This window comes from Formica exsecta, unplaced genomic scaffold, assembly GCF_003651465.1.
Source record: "Formica exsecta isolate Colony F162 unplaced genomic scaffold, ASM365146v1 scaffold17, whole genome shotgun sequence".
Classification (NCBI taxonomy): domain Eukaryota; kingdom Metazoa; phylum Arthropoda; class Insecta; order Hymenoptera; family Formicidae; genus Formica; species Formica exsecta.
The window spans coordinates 631,314-654,420 of record NW_021849015.1 but is presented as its reverse complement, the minus strand read 5'-3'; the positions used below and the strand labels follow the sequence as shown (position 1 = coordinate 654,420).

General features: G+C 37.2%; 2 protein-coding genes across 3 annotated transcripts in view; one reads left to right on the top strand and one right to left on the bottom strand.

Annotated features, from left to right (window-relative positions):
• Positions 1-20,890, top strand: part of LOC115233280 — a 58,461-nt gene extending 37,571 nt beyond the window's left edge. Inside the window, exons 2-5 of one of the 2 annotated variants that reach the window (XM_029803597.1) lie at positions 1,931-2,167; positions 18,593-18,784; positions 19,194-19,458; positions 19,608-20,890. In XM_029803597.1, the coding sequence (XP_029659457.1) occupies positions 2,009-2,167; positions 18,593-18,784; positions 19,194-19,458; positions 19,608-19,633 (642 nt within the window). In that variant the 5' untranslated portion in view covers positions 1,931-2,008 and the 3' untranslated portion in view covers positions 19,634-20,890. Of the gene's footprint in view, positions 1-1,396; positions 2,168-18,592; positions 18,785-19,193; positions 19,459-19,607 lie in introns of those variants that run through there. The other variant, XM_029803596.1, reaches the window with a different exon arrangement.
• Positions 20,891-20,911: 21 nt separating this feature from the next.
• On the bottom strand, positions 20,912-22,199 carry LOC115233279 (nuclear migration protein nudC-like). The gene is made up of 4 exons (XM_029803594.1): positions 21,877-22,199; positions 21,716-21,793; positions 21,387-21,605; positions 20,912-21,283 (listed from the first exon to the last, which is right to left on the bottom strand). The coding sequence occupies exons 1-4, from the start codon at positions 21,949-21,951 to the stop codon at positions 20,927-20,929; spliced, it is 729 nt and encodes a 242-aa protein (XP_029659454.1). The 5' UTR covers positions 21,952-22,199; the 3' UTR covers positions 20,912-20,926.
• Positions 22,200-23,107: the final 908 nt, after the last annotated feature.

The following is a 23,107-nucleotide window of genomic DNA, read 5'->3' as shown; positions in this document are numbered from 1 at the left end:
CTAAATTTTTAGAAAATTTTTTACAATGTATCTACGCAAATTTAAAGTAGAAAAAAAATTACAATAGGAAAAATACGGAATTTCTCTTGTAATCACTTTGTTATTCATGTCGAAAATTGCAAATACGGTCGTACACGCAGTCCGATGACAAACGATACGCAGATCGATCAAAAACGAGACAGATTCAGATTGCGCTGACCGTAAAACCATAAAAATAAGGCAAACCAGAATAAAGTAAAACATACAATAAAGCGAACTCGCTTCCGGTCGTGTTTACGACTGATAATCACACCCGAAGGACGATGCGAGTTACAAAGTATAAGACTGTAGATATTTCATCACAAAAATAAAAAACAGATTTTTCATTACGTGCTAAAGTGCAAGATAAATACTCGTGATAACAAGAGTGAATGTTTAATTCAAAAATAATGTGAAATCATGTAATACTAACGGAATTCTTCATCGACGATTTCATTATATCTTTTCTAAAATCGATTGCATAAAAATAATCAATCAATTAAAATCAATTAAAAATCAATTAAATTCCCTTATTACATTTTACTCTAATATCAATAAACTTTCGATTGTATTACAGAAACAAGAGATCATTACTGCGCTCGTCATGATTCGTGAGATATTATTCGTTGTCATTATTCAAATAATCTGCACAATAAATAGAACGAGTGTTACGCCTGATCGCAAATGATACGGCAAACACGATCCCGGCTCTATCCAAGAGTATTAAAACCACTATCAAAGAATGAAATAAGACGAGCGCGTACACACTTTTCTCTGTTTATATCCGGCGAGAATAAAACCTCGTCTCGAGGCGAGGCGTGTCGCGGTTACACGCGGAATTCGAGAGATAAGAGTCAACCCACACTTCCTCGGTTTCGTTACGCGGCGACCAGGAGAGATAACGCGACGACTGTCCACGCTCTCCGCGTTTCCTGTATTCGCGAAATGGAGAAACGGGACCGATCGACCGATATCCTACGTTAACCGGATCGACTTAGGGTACGACGGGCCGGTGGTCCTTTCCCCCGACCTCTCGTTCGTCCTTGCGTCTGCGGAGCACTCGCCCCGAGTATATGTCCCCTCGCGAGGGAAAAGGCGCGACGCCTGGGTTTGTGCGTGCCACGTATGTCCGGAGAGGAAAAAAAAAAAAAAAAAAAAAAAAAAAAAAAAAAAAAAAAAAAAAAAAAAAAAAAAAAAAAAAAAAAAAAAAAAAAAAAAAAAAAAAAAAAAAAAAAGATCGGTTCTCTCTCGACCGTGGTGGAACTGCCCGTGTGCAGAATCGACGTGCCCGCGGAACGAGCGAACGAGGGAGCGAGCACGAGCGCGCTCGCACGTTCGCGAGAGTGGGAGATACGAAGGTATAAAACCGATCTGGTGGACTGGTACCAGCCAGTCCAAAGGCCAGATGCGGCGACGGCTCTAGTCGCACGCGTGCGAGAGAGACGATCACGGTGCTCGGCGTGCGGTACTCATAATTTAACAGGCGCGCACACAGATGCAAAACGCGCGTACACACATACGGTATACTTATGCGACACTGACCAGCGCATCGCTGGTCATCCCTCGGTGGTGATTCCGTGCAGGATTTTCGCGAAAGGGTCGAAAGCGAGTTCGTGGGTCGCGCATATCCAAAGGGAGATTTTAAGTTAACGCGACGACGAGGCACTGTCCTGCTCCGAAGGGAAAGAAAGGACGGCGAGCTCCGACTCGATTCTATCTGTCTTGGAGAATACGATATATACCCTAGGATACGCGCTTAGTATCGATCTCTCCCTCCTAAATATCGAAAGGAGGATTTCGAATCAAACGCCGATAGTCGCTCACGGAGCATCCGCGCGAGAAAAATCGATCGATCGTTTTTCGAGGGTGACTGATAGTGGGTTTCTTGTGAAATTCGTGAATTAATACACAGGAAGGAGAGATCACCAGCCGTCGCGACAAGGAGTGGTGATCACATCGACGAGGGGAACAGACTCCCGGATAATATCCGATGAGGATTCAAGAGGCATCATCGATCTTCAACGGCGATCTGGGAGAGAGTGTTCCGTCAGAGCGATTTCGCGAAGGATCGACGCATCGTAGCATGTCGGCAATTCGTATCAACGTGGAGGAGGCTTCCAACGACGGACGCGAGGATTTCGTTAGAAACGTAAGTTCGATTGCGCGGCAGTCTCGACTCGAATAATAATCGATGTAGTAACGTCTTTTACTTCGCCGACGATTTATGAGATACCGATGGAGGGGGGGGGGGAAGAATAGTTGACGGCATCACGCGGAAATCGCGCCTGTCTCCCCCTCCCCCTCCGTTATTTTGTCGGCTTTCTATTTTATCGTTCCTTCCGCTATACAGACGGCTGCTGCGCATCCACGATGTTTCGATCTCCCCCCATCGGAGGAGATTCAACCTCGCGGAACCCGGAGGCACTTTCACGGTTGCGCGACGAATATCTCTTGGTTTGGCGGGAAACGCGTCGCGGCACAAAGGGAACCGCGAGCGCGTAATTGAGAATCGCGCCGAGATCCGGTGAAACGATCGGAGCGAACTAACGAGCTAATGAGCGTGAGCTCATTGCGCTTACGATGAATAATTTGAATCTTAAAGTGAAAATTTTTATTTATTCTTATTAATTATGCCAGTGTCTATCGATGACTTCTTTACATTGTAAAATAGACATCGGGATACGTAGTAAAGTCGTCTTCCTCTATTCATTACGAACAACTTCCGCCTGGTAGAAATACGAGAAGTCTCGTGCTCCTGTCAACGTTAGATCTATTTTAGTGACACAGCGTCTGTCCGGATGATTTATAACGGCAAGAGCTCTGTAGAGAGATGTATCTTTTATTCAAAACTACGGTCGTGCCGTAATCAAGAGAGTAACAAGTTCAACACACGAGCCTTAACAGGCGCGATGCGGTCTTAATATAATCGAGGTATTCTGGTAAAAGGCATCGAATGCATTAGGTTCACGGGCAACGTGTATTACTATATACTGTAATACCGTTCACCGCGAATACTTAATAAGCCTGACACCCGTTCAAGTTTTATGTAATGCAAAAACGGTGTTCTACAACTTCGCTACCAGCCGGGGAAACGAAAAACAATATCGTTCCCATATATATGCATTCCGCGTCTAGAGCAATTATGAAAAATAATGCGGTAAATAAAAAAATCTTTTCTCGAAAGCGCACGTGATCTACGCTGATTTTCCACGTTAACTATATAATAATTACTATCCGTGAGAACAGTTCCCTGAGACAAAATAAAACACTTTATCTGCGTTTAAAGGAAGACGTCGTAGTTCAACAATAGCGCGTCACGCATAATTACACAATTTCTCCGATACGGAAGTTTATCTCGACCGTCTCGGTTAAGAAAAGAAAAAAAAATTCAAGATTCATCGTAAAATCTATCGTTAAATTAAAGTCGCGATTTTTAGAACACCCTGTATGCTTGACTATTCCGGTTTTGCCAAGCCGCTTTAGCCGTATAGTGATATCATTTTCACGCTGCAGATATCTTTCGGTTTCATTTCACGTTCGACGGACCGCGGTTATCCGTAACTAAAAACGGCAGCCAAGCGGTTTGACTTGTTCCTTCGTTTAGGTCTATGACACCAAGTTTGTGCTTAATACGCGACAGGCTAATTACAATAACGTCGCGTACTTAATGACGCGACTTTTACCGAAGTCTGTGCAATAGTAGCGAAAATACACGTCGTCGTTGATTTATTTATGGTAAAAGATTCAGTTTCACTTATATGTTTATATCGTCGTCGATAAACTTTTAACTTTCGCTTGTAGCAATCGAGCGAGATAGATCAGCCTCATCACGTATGCATATCGTAAAAATGCAAAACGACATATATTTCCTAAAAAAAAAATTCTAATTCCGATTTAATAAACGTAAATAAAATTCTCTTCTTTATTTCTCCTTCTTCCGTAACGCAAACCGGCCGTGCGCGTTTTCCTTTCTTTCGATCACCGATTTCATTCTGAGCCTCGTTTGCAGTTTACGAGCGCTCGTGCGTTAGCCTCATAACAGATTCGACGTTAAGGTCGAAAGAATGAAGAGCAGTTTGCGGGTGCGGGGCTGTCGCAAGAGAACAATCTACGTACTTCCACCGTCGCGAGCTGCACGAGAGATCTTAACAAGGCGGTGAACAACCACCTGCGAGTCATTAATCTTCTTATGCGCAAGTTCCATAATTCTCGTCATTTTAATGTTTACGACTTCACTTGTGCGATTACGCGCACGCGGATGAGGTATGCGAGAGATATAGGCACCGCAAAACGCTATCGCGGCGGACCTTGTTTCATCTGACGCAAATTCCTGTTCATAGAAATCGTAATTTACGATCGGAGAAAAATTTTGATGTCTTACGAAAATTTTATTGCGTACCCTCTTAAGTCGCTTTAGAGTTTCGATTAGATTTTATTACAACACGGGGGCAGAATTTTTCGAATGCCGCGAGAAGAAATAAAATTGTGACATCTCAACAATCTGACCAAATGTCCATAAATTTTTCGGAATAAAATTCTCCGGACACTTTTGTTCGATGCTTTTTTTTTTTTTTTTAAATCTCAATTTATGCCTCAACTGGCCATCTCGTCCCACATTTAACTTCTGCCATGCAACAAAGACCGAAAATTAATCGTAGAGTCCGATGATTTATGACTTCGCCCGTTTTCTGCATCGTACTGTGCATACGTGATTTGCGCAAGCATCACGTTAAATATTTTTCAATTGCAAAACCGCTAATGAATAAACAAAATGTCTTAGAATAACAGTTAGATAACGGTTTTAACAAGTCTTAACAAGCGCACCTACATCAATCTCGCAACGGTATCTCACGACAATCAATTTACAACACATCGATTAAAAAAGATATATCGCTGTTGGATTAGAATATCGTGATATTAAATATTAAAAGATCGTGATATTAAATATGACAAAGCAACGACTTCCTAAAAGTCTGCCCGCTCCTCTTAGCTTACCGTAAGAAAAATTAATTTTTTTTCTATGATAAACGTTAATAAAATGCATTTCTATGATAAACGTGAATAAAATGCAATTTATAGCGCGTATAAAACTTTTTAATTCTCCGCTTAATTTTATTATGTGCACCCCAGACCTTTGGGAGATATGTCGGATGGAATGCATGCATAAAACGAGTGTCATTTGCCGAACGACTTACTAGTCATGCAAGGTATAATCTTGCTCCTTTTTGCCTCACGGCACACCTCAAAGGAGGTGCAAAAGTGGCTGCGAAGTACTGGAAGTTAAACGTTAACTCTGATACTTAACGTCACTGTGAGAGGAAAAAGAACGAGTAGACCCATGACGAAAAATAGCTGTCGTGACGTGCCATTTGTATCAAATGAATGGAAACACAATGGTTTTTCTCGCTCCGGTACACGAACGGTATAAATTAGCCGTGTGTGCAAAACTAGTAACATACAGACCAATTATTTTAGCATGCAAACTGTAACGACGTGTCAAAAACGATCGTTTCCTTTGGCATTTTAATTATATTAAAAGCAACTTCGCGCACGAACGTCAAACAAAAATAACCACGAACACTTTTACCAAATAAAAATAAATTTTTCTACTGCACAAAAATTGTTTATTGCCAGAACTAAATCATTGGATGATTAATTCGATCAGACAAAAATAATAAAAATAAAAATGCTTTTTTCTATAAAAAATCTAATATATTCGGATTTTAATAGTACATGAATTTAGTATAATTATATTTTTTAAATTTATAAATCTCTCCGGAAAAGACAGATCGCAGGCTACGATCTGCCTTATGTGATCGATACGATGATTCGAGAATTTCACTTTCCACACGTTCGTGTCTAACGCGCGATGACTCGCCTCGCAGTCGGATCCCGCTCATGCATCTTGCAACAGAATTATTCGACTGATTGCAACATGCCAACTGGGGAAGTCACACAACATTAACATCCGTCTGCGAGAATGAAAGGGAAGCGAATTCTGTTTACTCTTGTAACCCTCTCGACCGAAATTCGATTTTGTTATTAATGCAAAAGTGTTCTCTTCCGTCGTCGATCGGATTATCTGCGCGCAACGACCTATAATTGCGCGTCACGTTTTGTTCCACGTGACAATAAAAAAAAAATCGCTACAAGGCAGGTTACAAATTGGGTTTATGTAAGCCTTGGATGCAATACATTCTGGAACATAAATTCACTGAAGAACAAGATTTTTCAATGGAACAAATAATTTTTTACCTATATGCAGCAAGACACAAATTGATGACTAAGAGGGTTATTTCGCATTTTATTCCTTTTTATTTATCCTACACATAAAATGTGGAAAGTCCCAAAAGTCATATTTGTTATAATTACGAGAATTTTGAATTTTAAATATCTCGTCAAAGATTGGGAAATAGAATGTGTCAATAGTATAACCGAAATCCTGTTTTGAGCAGAGAGATTTTAATAAAAAGATAAATATATAGTCACTGTCACTAAATTTACATTACAAATTAAAATAAAAGTCGAAGCATATAGCGCTAGAAGCATGGAAATAATCCATTTTAAACGAAACGATTAACGATATTATTCTCCTTTCTTCATTAGACACGAATTAAATATTAAAATTATAATAAAATACGTTGTTTATATTCTGAATCAAATTTATCTGCTGAATAATAATTGCTCTTTGATAATTGCTTCAAATGACTTTTTTTGGCTTATACGATAAAAATGTAACGTCGCAAAATTGATAAGCAGATATATACACTCAATGTTACTTCTCAATGTATATGAAATCTCGCGTATTCTATATAATTCTGATAATATAAATATCACAGATATATTCACTAATATACATCCTCGACTCAATATCTATAATCACATACACACACATGTATGTATCACATTTTGTATATTACATAATAACTTACATAATATAAATTACTTTGTATCTCAAGACTTTAAAAGCTTTTATTTATAACTTGCGATCCGTTCAAGTTGCATACCAGCTGTCACTCGACACGATTTCGAGAACCGATTTCGATAGTCGGTAGAGTACATCGAGGCAGTACGTATTCAATGGAAGGAGTCAAAAATGATGACTAATTGTAAGTGATGTTATTACATCAAAAAGCTAAGCGTTACAACGCGTTTACATTGCATTTATGTAACCGCAGAGCTGTCAAATACATTAAGAAAACATTTGTTGCGTGATCAGAAAGATGTATACCAAACTTTCTTCCGTACGTTTTTATCGCCTCTCCGGAATATTCCGAAACTAACGATCACACCTCAAAAATCTTAATAAAAATTAAAAAAAGCGAAATTGCCAGAAGAGAAGTGGTTATGTTAAGCGCAGCGTATATTTTGCAACATTTGCCTTATAATTAACATCTTCGAGATCCTTGATCATCGCGAATCGAAAAGAATCGCAAGTTTCGACATCAAACAGTCTTCATCTAAAAATAAGCTACTTTTAAAAATGTTCTTTGTTTTGATGAATAATCGACTGTACTAATTTAAATTGCAACGAGCGATCTCCATAAAAAAGAACGATTACGATATCCTTGCACACTGTCATCTGCATAAGGACTCCAATGGATTATGACACGATCGATCGATTTCGAGAACGATTAACGACCGAATTCGGCAATGTCAGTTATTAGACTCGTATCGGGAGCGACGAGGAGAAATGAGGGGCAAGAGGAAGACATGGAGTCGGCTTTAAGCATGCGAATGGAACGCAACTGTCGGCGATTTCGCAATTTACGGAGCGCCGTCTTGTTGAGTTCTCTTTATTTACATTGTAAATGCAAATCGATCTAGTGCCGGTCAGAAGACTCACGACGACCTAGAAGGTTTAAACCCAATGATTAGTCGAGGACAGATTCTGAATCTGTATACTTGTGACATTTAACAGTGATAAGTCACGATACAACGCTTATAATTACTAAAGTGCTTTATTCGAGTGTTTTATTCCCAAATCTTTTGTATCTTGTTGTGCTAGTTTTAATGAATAAAGCCTCGCCGCGCGTAACATGGAAAATCGTATATTAAACGGATGTACACACTGAGAAAAAAAAAGTTGTTAACTTGACTAAATTTGTCCAACTATTTACTATTTCTTTATATTTCTTTAATTGAAATATTTAAATCAAATACGACATATTAAATCTAACATGACGTATATTTGACTTAAATACTTAAATATTTCAATTAAAGAAATACAAAGAAATAGTAATTAGTTGGACAAATTTAGTCAAATTAACAACTTTTTTTTCTCAGTGTATTTTTACAACATTTTTTATCTGATCGTGTGTTAAATCTCACGTGCGAGAAAGAAAAAAATCAGCCAACGATGTCGAATTTATTTTCGATGGCAATCCTCGTGCTTATATATAGCTCGTTACAATTGCTCATATTGCAATTTCTGGATATCAGATCGAGAAAGATTCTAATCAACCGCCAATCAACACGCGCCTAAAAAGTTACATGACAATATACTCCGAATATATTATTGAGGTCATTAGTGATTACTCAGATAAACGACGAAATTTCACGATTGCCCTTGGGCGAAGAAAGAAAGTGTTCGAAAGCGTAAGAAGAGGAAGGTGAGCGGGCGACGTTGAATATTACTCGCAGATACATAGATCTTGTGTCACCTGTCGAATTTCTGTGGTTAGATTACGGAAGAAGAAAGTTCGTCGAGATTTGTGAGCGTCACACGACAAAACGAAAGTTATTTTTGCATTGCGTTGCGCCCGGTTGCGTGAAAAGAAAGAAATAGTGCTCGTAATTGATTAGCTGCTCTCTTTATTCTCGTTCATTCGCATCAAGGACGGATGGATATCGCAAAAATTGCAAAATTCGTGAAGTTACCTGAGGACACCCGTAAAGGTGTCGAGGATATTGTGAATTATGAGCATCAGAAACTTACGGTGCGAAATTAACTTCTATCGCGTGCTAAACCACTATTTACGTTTGACAAATCGCCACGGGCCACGCCGAAGGCCTGTGCGAAGACTAACGAAGATAAACGACCGGCTGTTTGCAATGTCAGCACGAGCAAAAAAATGAGATGGATATTTAGTCTACGCTAAACGGCAATGGCTAGGCTTAATTAAATTATAAGTATCTATGAAAGAGATGTGTACATATATACGTATGTGTGATATATGTAACTACTGAAATATCTACAAAGAACAACTTAAAAATATGAATTCCAAATACCTACTCATAGCTATGAAGATATAGCATATTGTGCATATCATTCAATATAACTATAAAATTAAAAAAATATTTTTTATTGTGAAAATAAAAGCTAAAAGTTATTGTGAAATTAAATGCTTTTGCAAGATGTGTACCATGTTAAATCATTTAAATTATACAATTGTAACTGATCTCCCGAGATGTGTAATTTATGCCGATCTCGTTAATCCTTTATGTACAATATTACGTGTAACGTTAAAAAATGGTACAATGTGCTTTGTTGTCGGATCATTGTATAGGAAGTCGCGTAATTCTTACGTCGTCTCCGCGTCGTCACAGCAGTAAAATTACTGTGATGGACATCCGCTTCGAGAAAATGAATTATGACAGGAAGAACAGAACGGTGAAAACTCTCGAGTCCATATGCCGTATGGTTTGCGCGCGGTCAAATACGCTCCGTCCATTTCAGGAAATGATTTTCTTCCTACTCTTCAAACGCTTGTCGAACGTTAACTTTACACGTCACGTCTGTACAACGCGAAGACTTTCATCTTTCCATAACAATTACTTATGTTAAACATTTAACTACCTCTTGAACCTCTCGAGATAATGAGCCACATGTTTTCTCAAATTATATCATCTCTTTCAAATAAGAATGTATGCACGGTATATATACACGATATATTTTTCCTTTTTTACTGATTCTATAAACATTTGAGGAAATAATTACAAAATTACGTTCGACTTGCCAATAAATCAGTCTGCAACCTTAACAATCATATTCTGAATTGATAATAACTGTCGCATGATTTTCAGCGCAGAGGCATTCATAATAATAAGCGAATAATTACCAATAAGGACTCAGCACATACTTCTCATTTGGAGTCATCACTCAACCTTTACTCATTGCATACTCTGTGCCGTGACGGTCTTTTTTTTTTCTCGCAAATCGATCTGGTATCTACTAATTGGCAATCAGGTCGACCTCGGGGGTCGACTATCCGAGATATGAGATGCGGAAAAAGGAAGGCGATAAGGACAGGTAGACAAAATCGATTTACATCACACTTTTCTTTGGTGATACACGTCCTCGAGAATGAGATTGCGCGATCTTACTAGCAGCATAAAACAATTTAAATTAATAAATTACCAAGGGGGATACGAGACAAGATATTGACAGCACGCTTGATTGATACTCAAAACTGAAAAACATAATGTGAGAAATTGCCGCATTATATTTTCAATTAAACTGATCACATAAATCACACATTAATAAAGAGATAAGAAGTAATATATTGTAATATATCAATTAGTAGTTAGTTTTCAAAATACATGCTAAATTTTCAAAGCGTGCGAGAAATAGTATTATAAAATCAAGTAACATTTTACTCTCAATTATATGTATCAAATTTTGCAACAAATGCATGATTCCACCTAATAATATTATCGTAGATAAAACTAAGGCTTTGTTTTTAACCTATATGAACTTATTGTAAATTTTCACATAGAAAATAATAATTATTTAATAATTATTTTTATAGATGTTTATAGAGAATAATAATAATTTCACCTGTAATCAAAGCCATAAAAAATAAAATATTTAAAAAAAATGACTAGCATTCTATTTAGTCATTTTTTCAAAATGCAAAGTATTTTTTTAGTTTCAATTATAAATAAAATTATTATTACTATAAATAACTATAAACAAAATATTATCATTTTATTATTATCTGTATTAAAAATTTAATTTATTGAAAGTACGATGTAGTACGTTCATATAAATTTTTTGTTCTCAATTTTGTCGCTCTCCCATCGTTTTTCATCCAACGTATGTCTCTGTATTTCATTGCGTTAAATACAATTTCTCGGTAATAAAATGGAAGAGATGAAAGTTAATATAAATTATTAACCATTAATAACCATAACCATATATCGAGGGAAATTCTCAACTCAATTTATTTCGCGTTCTCAGCGTTTCTTAGACGTGAAACACGACGATCAATGCGCGCTGCGAGATAATTGCTTCCCTCGTAATCGCAGATCCGTTTCATAATCGTGTACGTCTGTACGTAATGCGTCCGTGTGCTTTACTAGTTCGCGAACGTGCTATAAAGCCGAGTCGAACATCCAAGGACTCGAAGCGCGTGCGATAGTCTCTCAATCAATACATCGCAAATTACAGAAATTTGCAAATTTGTTTACCTTAACAGCGATCGTAAATCGCAAGTCTCAAAATGATGTAGCAATGTTAAAAAATATATAATGAATTGCGCAAAAGATACTAAAGAGCACTCCTCACAGACATATGCCCCGAAAAGCTATATATAGTGGCCGCCGTAATACATGATATTACATATCTTAAATGTCCGTTAAGTTTTTTGAATCCCAAAAATCATAAAATTTCTTTAAATAATTTTCCATGATTTATTTATATAATATTGTTTTAAACAAAATAATCAAACTTTAATCTCTCTGAAAGGATATATATCTGAGAATCGTTCTCAACAAGGTTTAGATAATTCTGAAAGAATGAAATAAATAAAAATATTGAGGTCAAGCGGATTGAATTGAATTCGCATTAAGCAGACCTAGACCTAATGATATCTTGATTATTAATTGACGGCAATCTAACAAAGACATTAGCTCAACAGACACAAATAGCAGCATGGTAGAATCGCGATAAAATATAGTATCTTACTCACTATTAAATATATCCTTGAATAACGTTTAAAAGAAAGGTGGTAATTGCAAAGAACGGAACTGACCGTGTTGATAACCCTTCACTCATACTTGACAAGATACGCAAGCAATATGCGATGGAGTATATGTTAATTTGTAAAGTTACAATTTTAATCTTTCTTCTCCGCAGGGGAAAAAGATTTAATTGTCCATTAAATTTCTTAATTGTAAGAGGCAATTTATTCATATATCCAGTTACTTACAAAAGATACCGCTGAGCTACTAGATGTACCTTGATATATTATCATAAAAAATTATATACAATATGTATACAATCTGAAATGTTTCTCTTTATTTAAAGAATCATTTTTTTCAACGGTACGTCAATTAAGCCGTTAATTCTCTTAGTTTCGAATTTTATTTCAATCTTATATCTCCATAAAATTTGTTTGAATAGCATAAATATTAAGATTTGTATAAATATTCACATATCATAGGAATAAAAATATTACCGATAGAATCAAGAATTTACCGTTTGAATATAAAAAAAAAAAAAAAAATGGTTAGACACATTTTTAATTACGAATGAAATTTTTATCAAAAAGCGATATCGTGTATCATTGAAAAAGACTTAATTTGATGTGCTTAATTCTGTTTCCAAAGAAATTTATCTCTCATCGATCTTCCATAATATATCTTTCCCTTGAAAACGTATCTCATGATTTATTTCTCGTCTCGTGTTGGAAAGCACTGTCGATTTTACGAGGTTTGCCGCGTTACGTGGTTTGCGAATATGAAACGGGCGCGTATAACTGTATTTACATACCGATAATTATGCCAGTAAAACTTACATCCTCATAAAGCGTGCTTTGATGTAATAAGAGCTTGCAATAGATCGTCGCTTCCGCAAATCTGATCGGATTGATTCAAGATTGATAGAAACTATCGATGCGTATGTGTAAAATAATCCGTCTCAAGATGCACAAGGTCGCACGGTGGAAGTCCGTTATCGCTACCTTGTAACATATATCTTTTTACGCTCATTAGCGTTCACGCATCCGGCGAGGTGACACTCGTTCGCTGTTTACGAAATAGATTACCGGGAGCTATTGACGTAAACGCGTTTGATATCGAACATTTTGTCTGAACATTTTAATTGCAATTTGTTTAATGAGTTAAGCTCGTGCCTTGGGTAATAAATTCCACCTATATATTGTCGGTTTCCTACAAGCCCTTATATAATACAGGAAGAAAATACGATGTAATTTCAAAGTCGTAAGCCGGTTGATGTCGTTTATGGTACCGAAGAAACGATGCTAGAAGAGATGGACTGTGAAACGTCAATGGATTATTCATAGATCCATAAACAATGGATAGAAAAAGCGTGACGTTCATTACGGATACTATCGCTTCGCGATCGCAAAATGTGACGGCAGGGATCTTCGTTAATGGCGAATACACAGTGTCTTTTAATGAGGACGTTTACATTAGAAGTGGACAATAATGATGATTACGACGGCGCCATATGCGGCATCGACGTTAACCACACTATTAACCATTTAATATCGCGCAAGCGATTTTACGGCATTTGACATTTATCGCGTAATTATGCGCTCCCGTTTATTGCAACGTAATAATCTCGATAAAAAAACAGAATTTTTTCTTTTAAATAGCCTCGCTCCGAATACTACAATAATACTTTATCGATGTCTATTTAGTCTCGCTGCATTAACAGAGAAAAGTTCGTTTCTGCTGAAAAAGTGTATTTATTTCATCGTTAGAAGATTGGATGCAATACACACGATGACAACGCAATTATCTGGCATATGGCAAAAATGAGAAATAGCATTGCTTTAAAATACTGGCGATGCAATTAATGGGATATCGCGGATGGAGCGTAAATTTTCATAACGTCCAAACATATGCATTGATATCAAACTTAATGTTGTACTTTAATCATACGAACACCAAGGACATTCCAAGCAAAATTTCTCTGAATACGCGATATTATTCTTTCCGTCAACTACCACCTAACCTAACCTACCAATGAAAAGAGAAAGAGAAAGAGAAAGAGAGAGAGAGAGAGAGAGAGAGAGACTCGCTTCGCGATCGCAAAATGTGACGGCAGGGATCTTCGTTAATGGCGAATACACAGTGTCTTTTAATGAGGACGTTTACATTAGAAGTGGACAATAATGATGATTACGACGGCGCCATATGCGGCATCGACGTTAACCACACTATTAACCATTTAATATCGCGCAAGCGATTTTACGGCATTTGACATTTATCGCGTAATTATGCGCTCCCGTTTATTGCAACGTAATAATCTCGATAAAAAAACAGAATTTTTTCTTTTAAATAGCCTCGCTCCGAATACTACAATAATACTTTATCGATGTCTATTTAGTCTCGCTGCATTAACAGAGAAAAGTTCGTTTCTGCTGAAAAAGTGTATTTATTTCATCGTTAGAAGATTGGATGCAATACACACGATGACAACGCAATTATCTGGCATATGGCAAAAATGAGAAATAGCATTGCTTTAAAATACTGGCGATGCAATTAATGGGATATCGCGGATGGAGCGTAAATTTTCATAACGTCCAAACATATGCATTGATATCAAACTTAATGTTGTACTTTAATCATACGAACACCAAGGACATTCCAAGCAAAATTTCTCTGAATACGCGATATTATTCTTTCCGTCAACTACCAATGAAAAGAGAAAGAGAAAGAGAGAGAGAGAGAGAGAGAGAGAGAGAGAGACATAGATATTACTTTATGATGTTCTTTTCACACGTAATACGTTGATACGTAAATCCAATCTTTCTGTTTCTGCATTCGATCTTTGATACGTCAAAACAATAAAACGTAAAGTTATTTTTACTTTTTTGGGATCAAAAGATTCTCTTTATAATTAATTAATTATTTTTGATGTTAAATGTACCTTTCAAGACTCTGTGAAAATAACATTTGATATCTCTTACTTAAATTTGTCTCACTTTATTTCGATAATAAATTTTACAAACACCAAATAGGCGTAACATATTACTTGCAATTTACTTTTAAACGACAAAAATTGGATATGACATCTTTTGGACACAAGCTTCACACATACAAATTCAAAATCCGTTTCAGGATATTACGTTACATAGGCCCGACACAGGTGCGGCGCTTCGAGGTTGACCGGTGTATTGAGTTCTACAAAAATTCCTAACAACTCACACCGTAAGCGTCGCCCTCTCTCTCTCTCTCTCTATCTCTCTCTTTCTCTCGTTTCTTGCCCGACTATTCGCGACCCTTTCATCTTTCGCTCTCGCGTACGACCGAAAATTTTTTCAAGATATCGGCTCGCGAAGAAATATACCTGTCACCGTCGTGACTTCGGGTCCGATGATTTCGTCATGAAACTCCCGTTTCGTTCAATGTTTTCACAAACGTTCTCTTTGCATATCACAGATATATACATATATAATGTTTCGCGAAACGTGAAGACGTCCATCTAAATCTTGTGTTTTGTATTTTATTATAATTTTTTTTTTATATACAGTTTTTCCACGATATTTTATATTTAATTAAAAAAATATATAATTTGCTTCTCCAGAAGAATGTTAAACATAACAAATGAGTTTATATTCTATCCCTATTAATGATGGATGTGCATTATTAGAGTTAAATACGGATGCACAATAAATCAATCAGACATTGCAATGCTGTATGCTCATTCAAGTATTTTTTGTTATTGTATTCCTAATTTGGTATGATCGATTAGCAAGGAATGACTTGAGAGAGATAAATTGGAATAATCCGTATATAATTAAAACCAATATCATTAAGCTTGCACGAAGCAGATTCAATAGAAAAAAAAAAAAAAAAAAAATTGTTACAGATCGTTAAGAAGATTTAATATCCTTCTTTGTGGCCTTTGAACCGAGTTCTCAATATATACCATTTCTAAAGACAAGGCAAGCATTTTTCACGGGGATCATATGTATATATAGTTGAAACGGTTCAATTAAATCTTCTTTATTCATTTAAAGAATGAATGCTACATAACAGGTATGGAACATAGCGTTTCATTAGAGTCGTCGTACCAGTTGGGACGAGCCGCCAGTGCACGCCTGAAAAACCGACACCGGGAATGAAAAAGAACGCGCAAACTCGTTCAGTCTTACGGCGGGCACGGTCCTTGGGCGACGCCCGGTCGCGAAGGTAGGCCACACCGGTGCGAAATGCACTTAATTTACGTGCGAAAATTGCCAATTAACTGGCGTAATCGGCATGTATACGCGAACGAGATAACGCGGCACGTCATGTCAAATCCGTCCCTGCGCGAAGTCACGGAAATGCCACGGCTACGGCTACTCTCGAGGCGCACGGCGGGTGCATCCGGATAGGAAGCGGGAGAGGAACTCGACGTCGACGACTTCGTCGCGTCTTTCTGCACCAAGAACGAGAACGATGTACAAAAACAACGGCGGCGGACTTGACGCGCGCGGCACAGAATTCGAGAGCGCAACGGGCGTTGTGCAACGATCAAACCGGAATGTCGAGGTGTTCCACGCCCCCGGGAGACGCCGAAATTCTCGTCAATCTTCCTCTCGCGAGGAAGGAAGAGTGGGAGCAGAAGATGCTTTCGCGATACGTGCCATCTTGCTTTGATACCGTGCGCTTTAGGTCCCTATTCGATGTAAAAATACACGACGGATTTTTAAATGAGGCTCAATCTAAGCGCGGTGAAATCTGTACGATAGAGAAATGGACTCGTAAAAGTGGCATATTTTTATCTATCTCTCTCTCTCTCTCTTTCACATATATGAATTATTAAATAAATATTGGCTATTCCGTGATTGTTTCTAAATATATAATTAAACGTGATATTGAAACTACGAATTGACTGAAACTTGTTTCTTAATAATATTAAAAAAAAAAAATTGTTACAGATCGTTAAGAAGATTTAATATCCTTCTTTGTGGCCTTTGAACCGAGTTCTCAATATATACCATTTCTAAAGACAAGGCAAGCATTTTTCACGGGGATCATATGTATATATAGTTGAAACGGTTCAATTAAATCTTCTTTATTCATTTAAAGAATGAATGCTACATAACAGGTATGGAACATAGCGTTTCATTAGAGTCGTCGTACCAGTTGGGACGAGCCGCCAGTGCACGCCTGAAAAACCGACACCGGGAATGAAAAAGAACGCGCAAACTCGTTCAGTCTTACGGCGGGCACGGTCCTTGGGCGACGCCCGGTCGCGAAGGTAGGCCACACCGGTGCGAAATGCACTTAATTTACGTGCGAAAATTGCCAATTAACTGGCGTAATCGGCATGTATACGCGAACGAGATAACGCGGCACGTCATGTCAAATCCGTCCCTGCGCGAAGTCACGGAAATGCCACGGCTACGGCTACTCTCGAGGCGCACGGCGGGTGCATCCGGATAGGAAGCGGGAGAGGAACTCGACGTCGACGACTTCGTCGCGTCTTTCTGCACCAAGAACGAGAACGATGTACAAAAACAACGGCGGCGGACTTGACGCGCGCGGCACAGAATTCGAGAGCGCAACGGGCGTTGTGCAACGATCAAACCGGAATGTCGAGGTGTTCCACGGGGGACGCCGAAATTCTCGTCAATCTTCCTCTCGCGAGGAAGGAAGAGTGGGAGCAGAAGATGCTTTCGCGATACGTGCCATCTTGCTTTGATACCGTGCGCTTTAGGTCCCTATTCGATGTAAAAATACACGACGGATTTTTAAATGAGGCTCAATCTAAGCGCGGTGAAATCTGTACGATAGAGAAATGGACTCGTAAAAGTGGCATATTTTTATCTCTCTCTCTCTCTCTCTCTCTCTCTTTCACATATATGAATTATTAAATAAATATTGGCTATTCCGTGATTGTTTCTAAATATATAATTAAACGTGATATTGAAACTACGAATTGACTGAAACTTGTTTCTTAATAATATTTTAAAGAATATAAGGACTTTAAAGAGTATGAGAATTTAAATGATATTTGCGTGCAAATGCGATTGTCTGTTCGATTGCAACAGTAACAATAATATAAATATTAGCATGTGTGTTAAAATATCTATTAGCGAATTCTATTGGATGCATTAATGCACATTGGCGGGTACTAAATGCGCTTTCACTCATTGCCAGTTTTCTGTATCATTTTTAATATCAACCAAATACGGACGGTAGTCTTTTAAAATTATAACAAATTGGTAATTACTCTTATAGTACATCCCGACTAATAAACCGGAAAAAAAAATAAAAATAGAAAAAAAAAAGATATCTGTATCAAAAAAATATGTAGAAATCGAATCAAATGTGTAAAAAAATAATTCCAATTTGTTATTAGAAATTGCCAGATATAATCTCGCAATAGATTGATTTTCTTTCAAGCTAGAGTAGATATAGATAAAATTAATCGTGACTATAATAAAATAATTCTCGCGAATTGTTCAATTTTATCATCGTCTTAAAAGCTTTCCATTTAAGTGCGCGTTTTATACATTATCGTTGGTAGCTAAGTATAATATTTTCTGGTGACAGATAAACGACACGCGATCGCAGATGGGGGACATACGGGCGAAAGAGTAGAGGTGCAATCGGCATGGCATTATCGCTTATGCAATCAAAGCTTCACGTCGATTTACGTCGGTTTCAGATCGAGACGACGGCGGTGGCGACAACTACGGCGGTAGCTGCTGCCAGCCCGCTTTCCTGGCACATCCCAAGGCCGTCCTTGGTCGGGCGCAGCGAGAGAGACAGTGAAAATGGAAGCTGGGCTCATCACTTGCATCCAAACTCCCCTTCGAGAGGGTCGACGTCGTCTCAAGGATCCACCGCCAGTACACATGTAAATTTCTTTCCTCTCGACAAGGATATTAAAATAGCCCCCCTCCCCACCTCTCTTAATTTTAATTAATTAACTAATAAATTGTTTCTTTATATATATCTTAATTTAGAATAAATCTTAATTTTAAATTAAAATTAAAATCCGATTTTAAATTAACTTAAAAGACCGAAGTTAAAATTCCCATGCAAATCTCAAAAAACAATTTTACTTTATTAGACTCTCATCGTTCGATAAATGTTAACAATAAAATTTCGCGAATAATTTAAGTTATGCACTAAAGTTATATATATTAAAAATTTAAATAAAAATTGACTGACAAAAATGATAAGCCCATATTATATATAGGAAACAAGAAGGATCGTCGCCATTTCCCAAGATAATAATCGAATCTTTCCGAATCGGTTTACAGAGCGTCGCGTCTGGAACGTTGCTACTCACAGCCGCGAATCTGGCAAATCTCGCCGCCATACATCCGCCCACGGTGAGGGCACCAAAACAGATTGACACCGCCTCGGTAGCCAGCAGCACTCATTTTACGGTCGTAAACGGTCTCGGCAGACCGACCACCGTCTACAGGAAGTCTTGGTGCGCGCGAAACCAGCTCACCGTACTCGTGTGCACTATGAGCTTTCTGTTCATGATCGGTCTGCTTGCCGGGATCCTTTACATGGAAAGTAAGTATCTGCTCTCGCAGCGCAGCGGCAACAGCCGCCGCGGCGCGAATTCCTATTGCCACATCCACCGCGTGTTTCAACATCACGCGCGATCTCTGTGGATTCACCATCCACAAAACCTTCTCACCGGTATTTACCTCTGATTGCAGTGAGGGCTCGCGACAAGTACAACTAGGCCGAGGGTGACGGGAGGAAGAAATGGCGATGACACGTGACCGTGAACGATGATCATCTCGATAGAAAAAGGCAGCGAAGAAACAGACCTGGCGAAGATCACGGTGGAAAGAACGAAGTCGAGAATATTGTTTCCGTAGAAACGAGAGAGAAAGAGGACGTTTCATCCAGTCACGATATTAATTTGAATTACTCGTATTTATATTTGCCCTATTAAACCGTTCAGATCGCTCTCAGTTAGCAGACGTTCTCGGCGACGGTTAAATTTTTAAGTATATATATAATATATATATATACTGTATTGCACCGTGACAAGTGTGGTACGTGAAAACCAGTAATTACATTTGTGTAATAAACAACGTATATGTATTGTTAAGGGATTAACGAGATCCTCGCGATGGGATAGTCTTGCTGTATTTATATAGAAACTAACGATTTCTTCGATTCGTATCGCGAGACACGATTCGACGAATATTGTATTATTTTATATTAATTGACCCCTTACCGCTAATGCGTGTTATATGTAGAGCACAAGCAACTTTCTCTAAAATTTCTTCACCATTTTATACATGATTATGACACCTTTTTGCACATTATATATTTTTTCGCATAAGAAGATATATGTGGTAAGGGGTTACGGACGACAGTGATACATGATGCGGTTCGTGATTGCTCCAAATAAAATGTACTTTTAGCGCAACGACGCTTCTCTTCCTTGGTTCTCAACCGATTTACCAATCTTTGTAAATCGCGTCGATATTATCGAGAGCTGATGAAGAGAGAAGGAATACGAAAGGCATCGCCATAGTGTCACCAATCCTGATCGTCTAATAAAATTTCAAATCTGATCGCATTTTAATAAATAACGAAACCGACAGACAGTTTGGAAGCAATCGACGAGATGGGACCAAGATAGCAAATATCTATTTAGGGGCCCGCGCGTAACTTAATTCTCACTAACACAAATTGCATTAAATAAACCTGGATTTCCGTCGGCATGTTATTCCAGAGATAAACGTAAATGGAAAAACGGGGGGGGGGGGGGGCAGTTGCGTCGATCCCTTTTCGCGTCTGTGATATTATATGCGTATTAATTAATCGTCGATTCAACAAGAAACTGTCAAATATACCAAACGTCGTTTCATTTCAACCTGTCTTTTGCAGCATATCGAATAATATTCACATAACCACCGAAAAATAGTATATCACATGGTAAGTGATCTTAACCTATTGATTTTCGTACTTATCGACACATTTTAATATACTCATATAACTATTATCATCGATAATAAATTTAAACACAGCTAAATTGGTCTGTATAATGAAAAATTAGCATTTCAAAATATTCTACTTCTTTAAATCTTTTTTTTAGATAAAAAGAATTTTTTAGCGCCACATGTGTAATTAATAGTGATAAAGGAAAATAAGAATGTGTACTTACTTCCACTTCTCCAAGAGTTTGTGTCCATCTGTAATTCGGCATGTCTGCACCATTACCGCTGTTAGGCTTCAGTTTATTTTTCTCTTTTTCATCTTCTTCTTCCTCATCCGCTTTGTCATCTTTAGAATCATCATTCTTGTCTTCGACATCTTTAGAATGTTCATTATGATCACCACTAGGCCCCGCAACAGCAGCGTCCTTTGCTAATTTCTGTGTGTAAGCAAAAATTTTAAAGTATTATTATAATTTCTACGTAAAACTTTTCATCGGGAAATATTAAATAATATATTAAAGCAATCTTTGAAATATATACCTTGTTATCTATTTCTTCTTGTAATTTGACAGCCTGTTCATCAGTTAACTCGACTATTCTAGAATCATTATTTAGCTGTTCTTCTTCTGCTTGTTCCTCTTTTTTTTTCTTTTCAAGTCTTTCCTTACGTCGTCTTTCTTGCTCAGCTCTTTCCGCTTTATCGGAGGCAGCTTTGGCTAAAGCATTAGCTTCATGTTTCTTGAACTTGCTCATGACAAGCTGCACATAAAGAAACAATTTTCCTGATTAGGTTATAGAAATTTTAGAATAATCTACCAAACTAATCTCGCATAGCTACGCATATACAACAAATATATAAAGACAATTACTTGTTCAGCTGCTCCTTCACCGCCTCCAGTATAAAAATCTGTTTTTCTCGCCAGAAAACTAAAGAAGGTATCTAGTAACTAGAAAAGAAAACTTAATGTAAAACACAAATATATATCTTATTGTGCGGGTTAACCTCAATCAGAAAGAAAATGAATCTTACGTCTTTTACACCGCCTTCGTGTTGTTGCGCCAACGCCAATAACATTCCATCGAATTGATCCTCCTTTTTCGTCATTATTTCTCAATATTTGTTTATATAACTTTACGAAAAAAAGGCCTCAGTAATTCGTATCGTTTTGTTGTCTAGTAACGACGAAGCTGTTGTTGCTTTGCTACAACACTACGACACCACGTTTCCATGAGGAAATATCAAACATCTCGAATTATCGATCGAATACCCTAATCAACTGAGCGACCTCATTAACGTCCTCTGACAATGAAACCCCTAACGTCGTTCCAAATCGAAACAATAACCTTAGAAGCCTAAACCAACATCACTACCGACAATGTTTCACACCACAATAAGGAACATCTCGAATTATCGACCGAAGTAATCTAACCAACTGAGGGATACTGATAACGTCTTTTCGAGTCAAATATTATCGACTGCTCCCTAGAAACATTTTATTTTTATATTCTTCAATATTTTAATAAATAAAAAATTTAAAGAAATATCTCTAAAGAGATAACTATGCAAGTTTTTCGATATAAATTGTTCAAACATTTTTCTATACTAAATTGTCATATGTTTTATGTATTTGTTATAAATTATCATTTTTATTATAAAATTCTTGTATTATATTTTGCACTCATTTGTGCAGGATATATTCTATTTATATCAAAAATATTTAAAACTTTCATATTTATGTCGGGGCATAGAATGGGGCGAGTATAAATTATTATATTAAAATTATTAAATTATTATATTATATTAATATAAAATTATTATTATCTAGACAAATATATATATATATATATAATCAAAATGAAATATTTAATAAATATTTAATGCTAACTTATATATCCTTGATTTTATATTTTTAAAGCGATTACAAAAATAAATTATTATATTTCTATTTTTCGAATAGCTTTCTCTAAAAATAATATTAATTATATTTTCATATAAAATATTGCTTTAGTTAAAAAAAAAATATATATATCTTTTATTTAATTATTTTTCAATTGTACCAAATTATATTACTAACACAAAAAAGCACGGGTATAAGTGGTCACGATATTCGTGTCGATCGTTTCGGGGAAATCAGATAAAGCGGCATGTGTTCGTCGAACAAGCGCAGGAATTGTTTTGACTGACATAAGCGTTCGCCGAATCACGCGAGTGGCAGAGGGAGGGGCCAAAGGACCTTTTCTGATAATTCCAGATAATTTGA

Bases quoted from the DNA above. Each gene is read 5' to 3' on its own strand.
- LOC115233279 (XM_029803594.1), bottom strand. From the start codon at position 21,951: ATGACGAAAAAGGAGGATCAATTCGATGGAATGTTATTGGCGTTGGCG. The intron at 21,794-21,876 runs GTAAGATTCATT...TTTCTTTTCTAG, and splicing joins ACGAAGGCGGTGTAAAAGAC to TTACTAGATACCTTCTTTAG. The intron at 21,284-21,386 runs GTATATATTTCA...GCTTACACACAG, and splicing joins AAGAAGAAATAGATAACAAG to AAATTAGCAAAGGACGCTGC.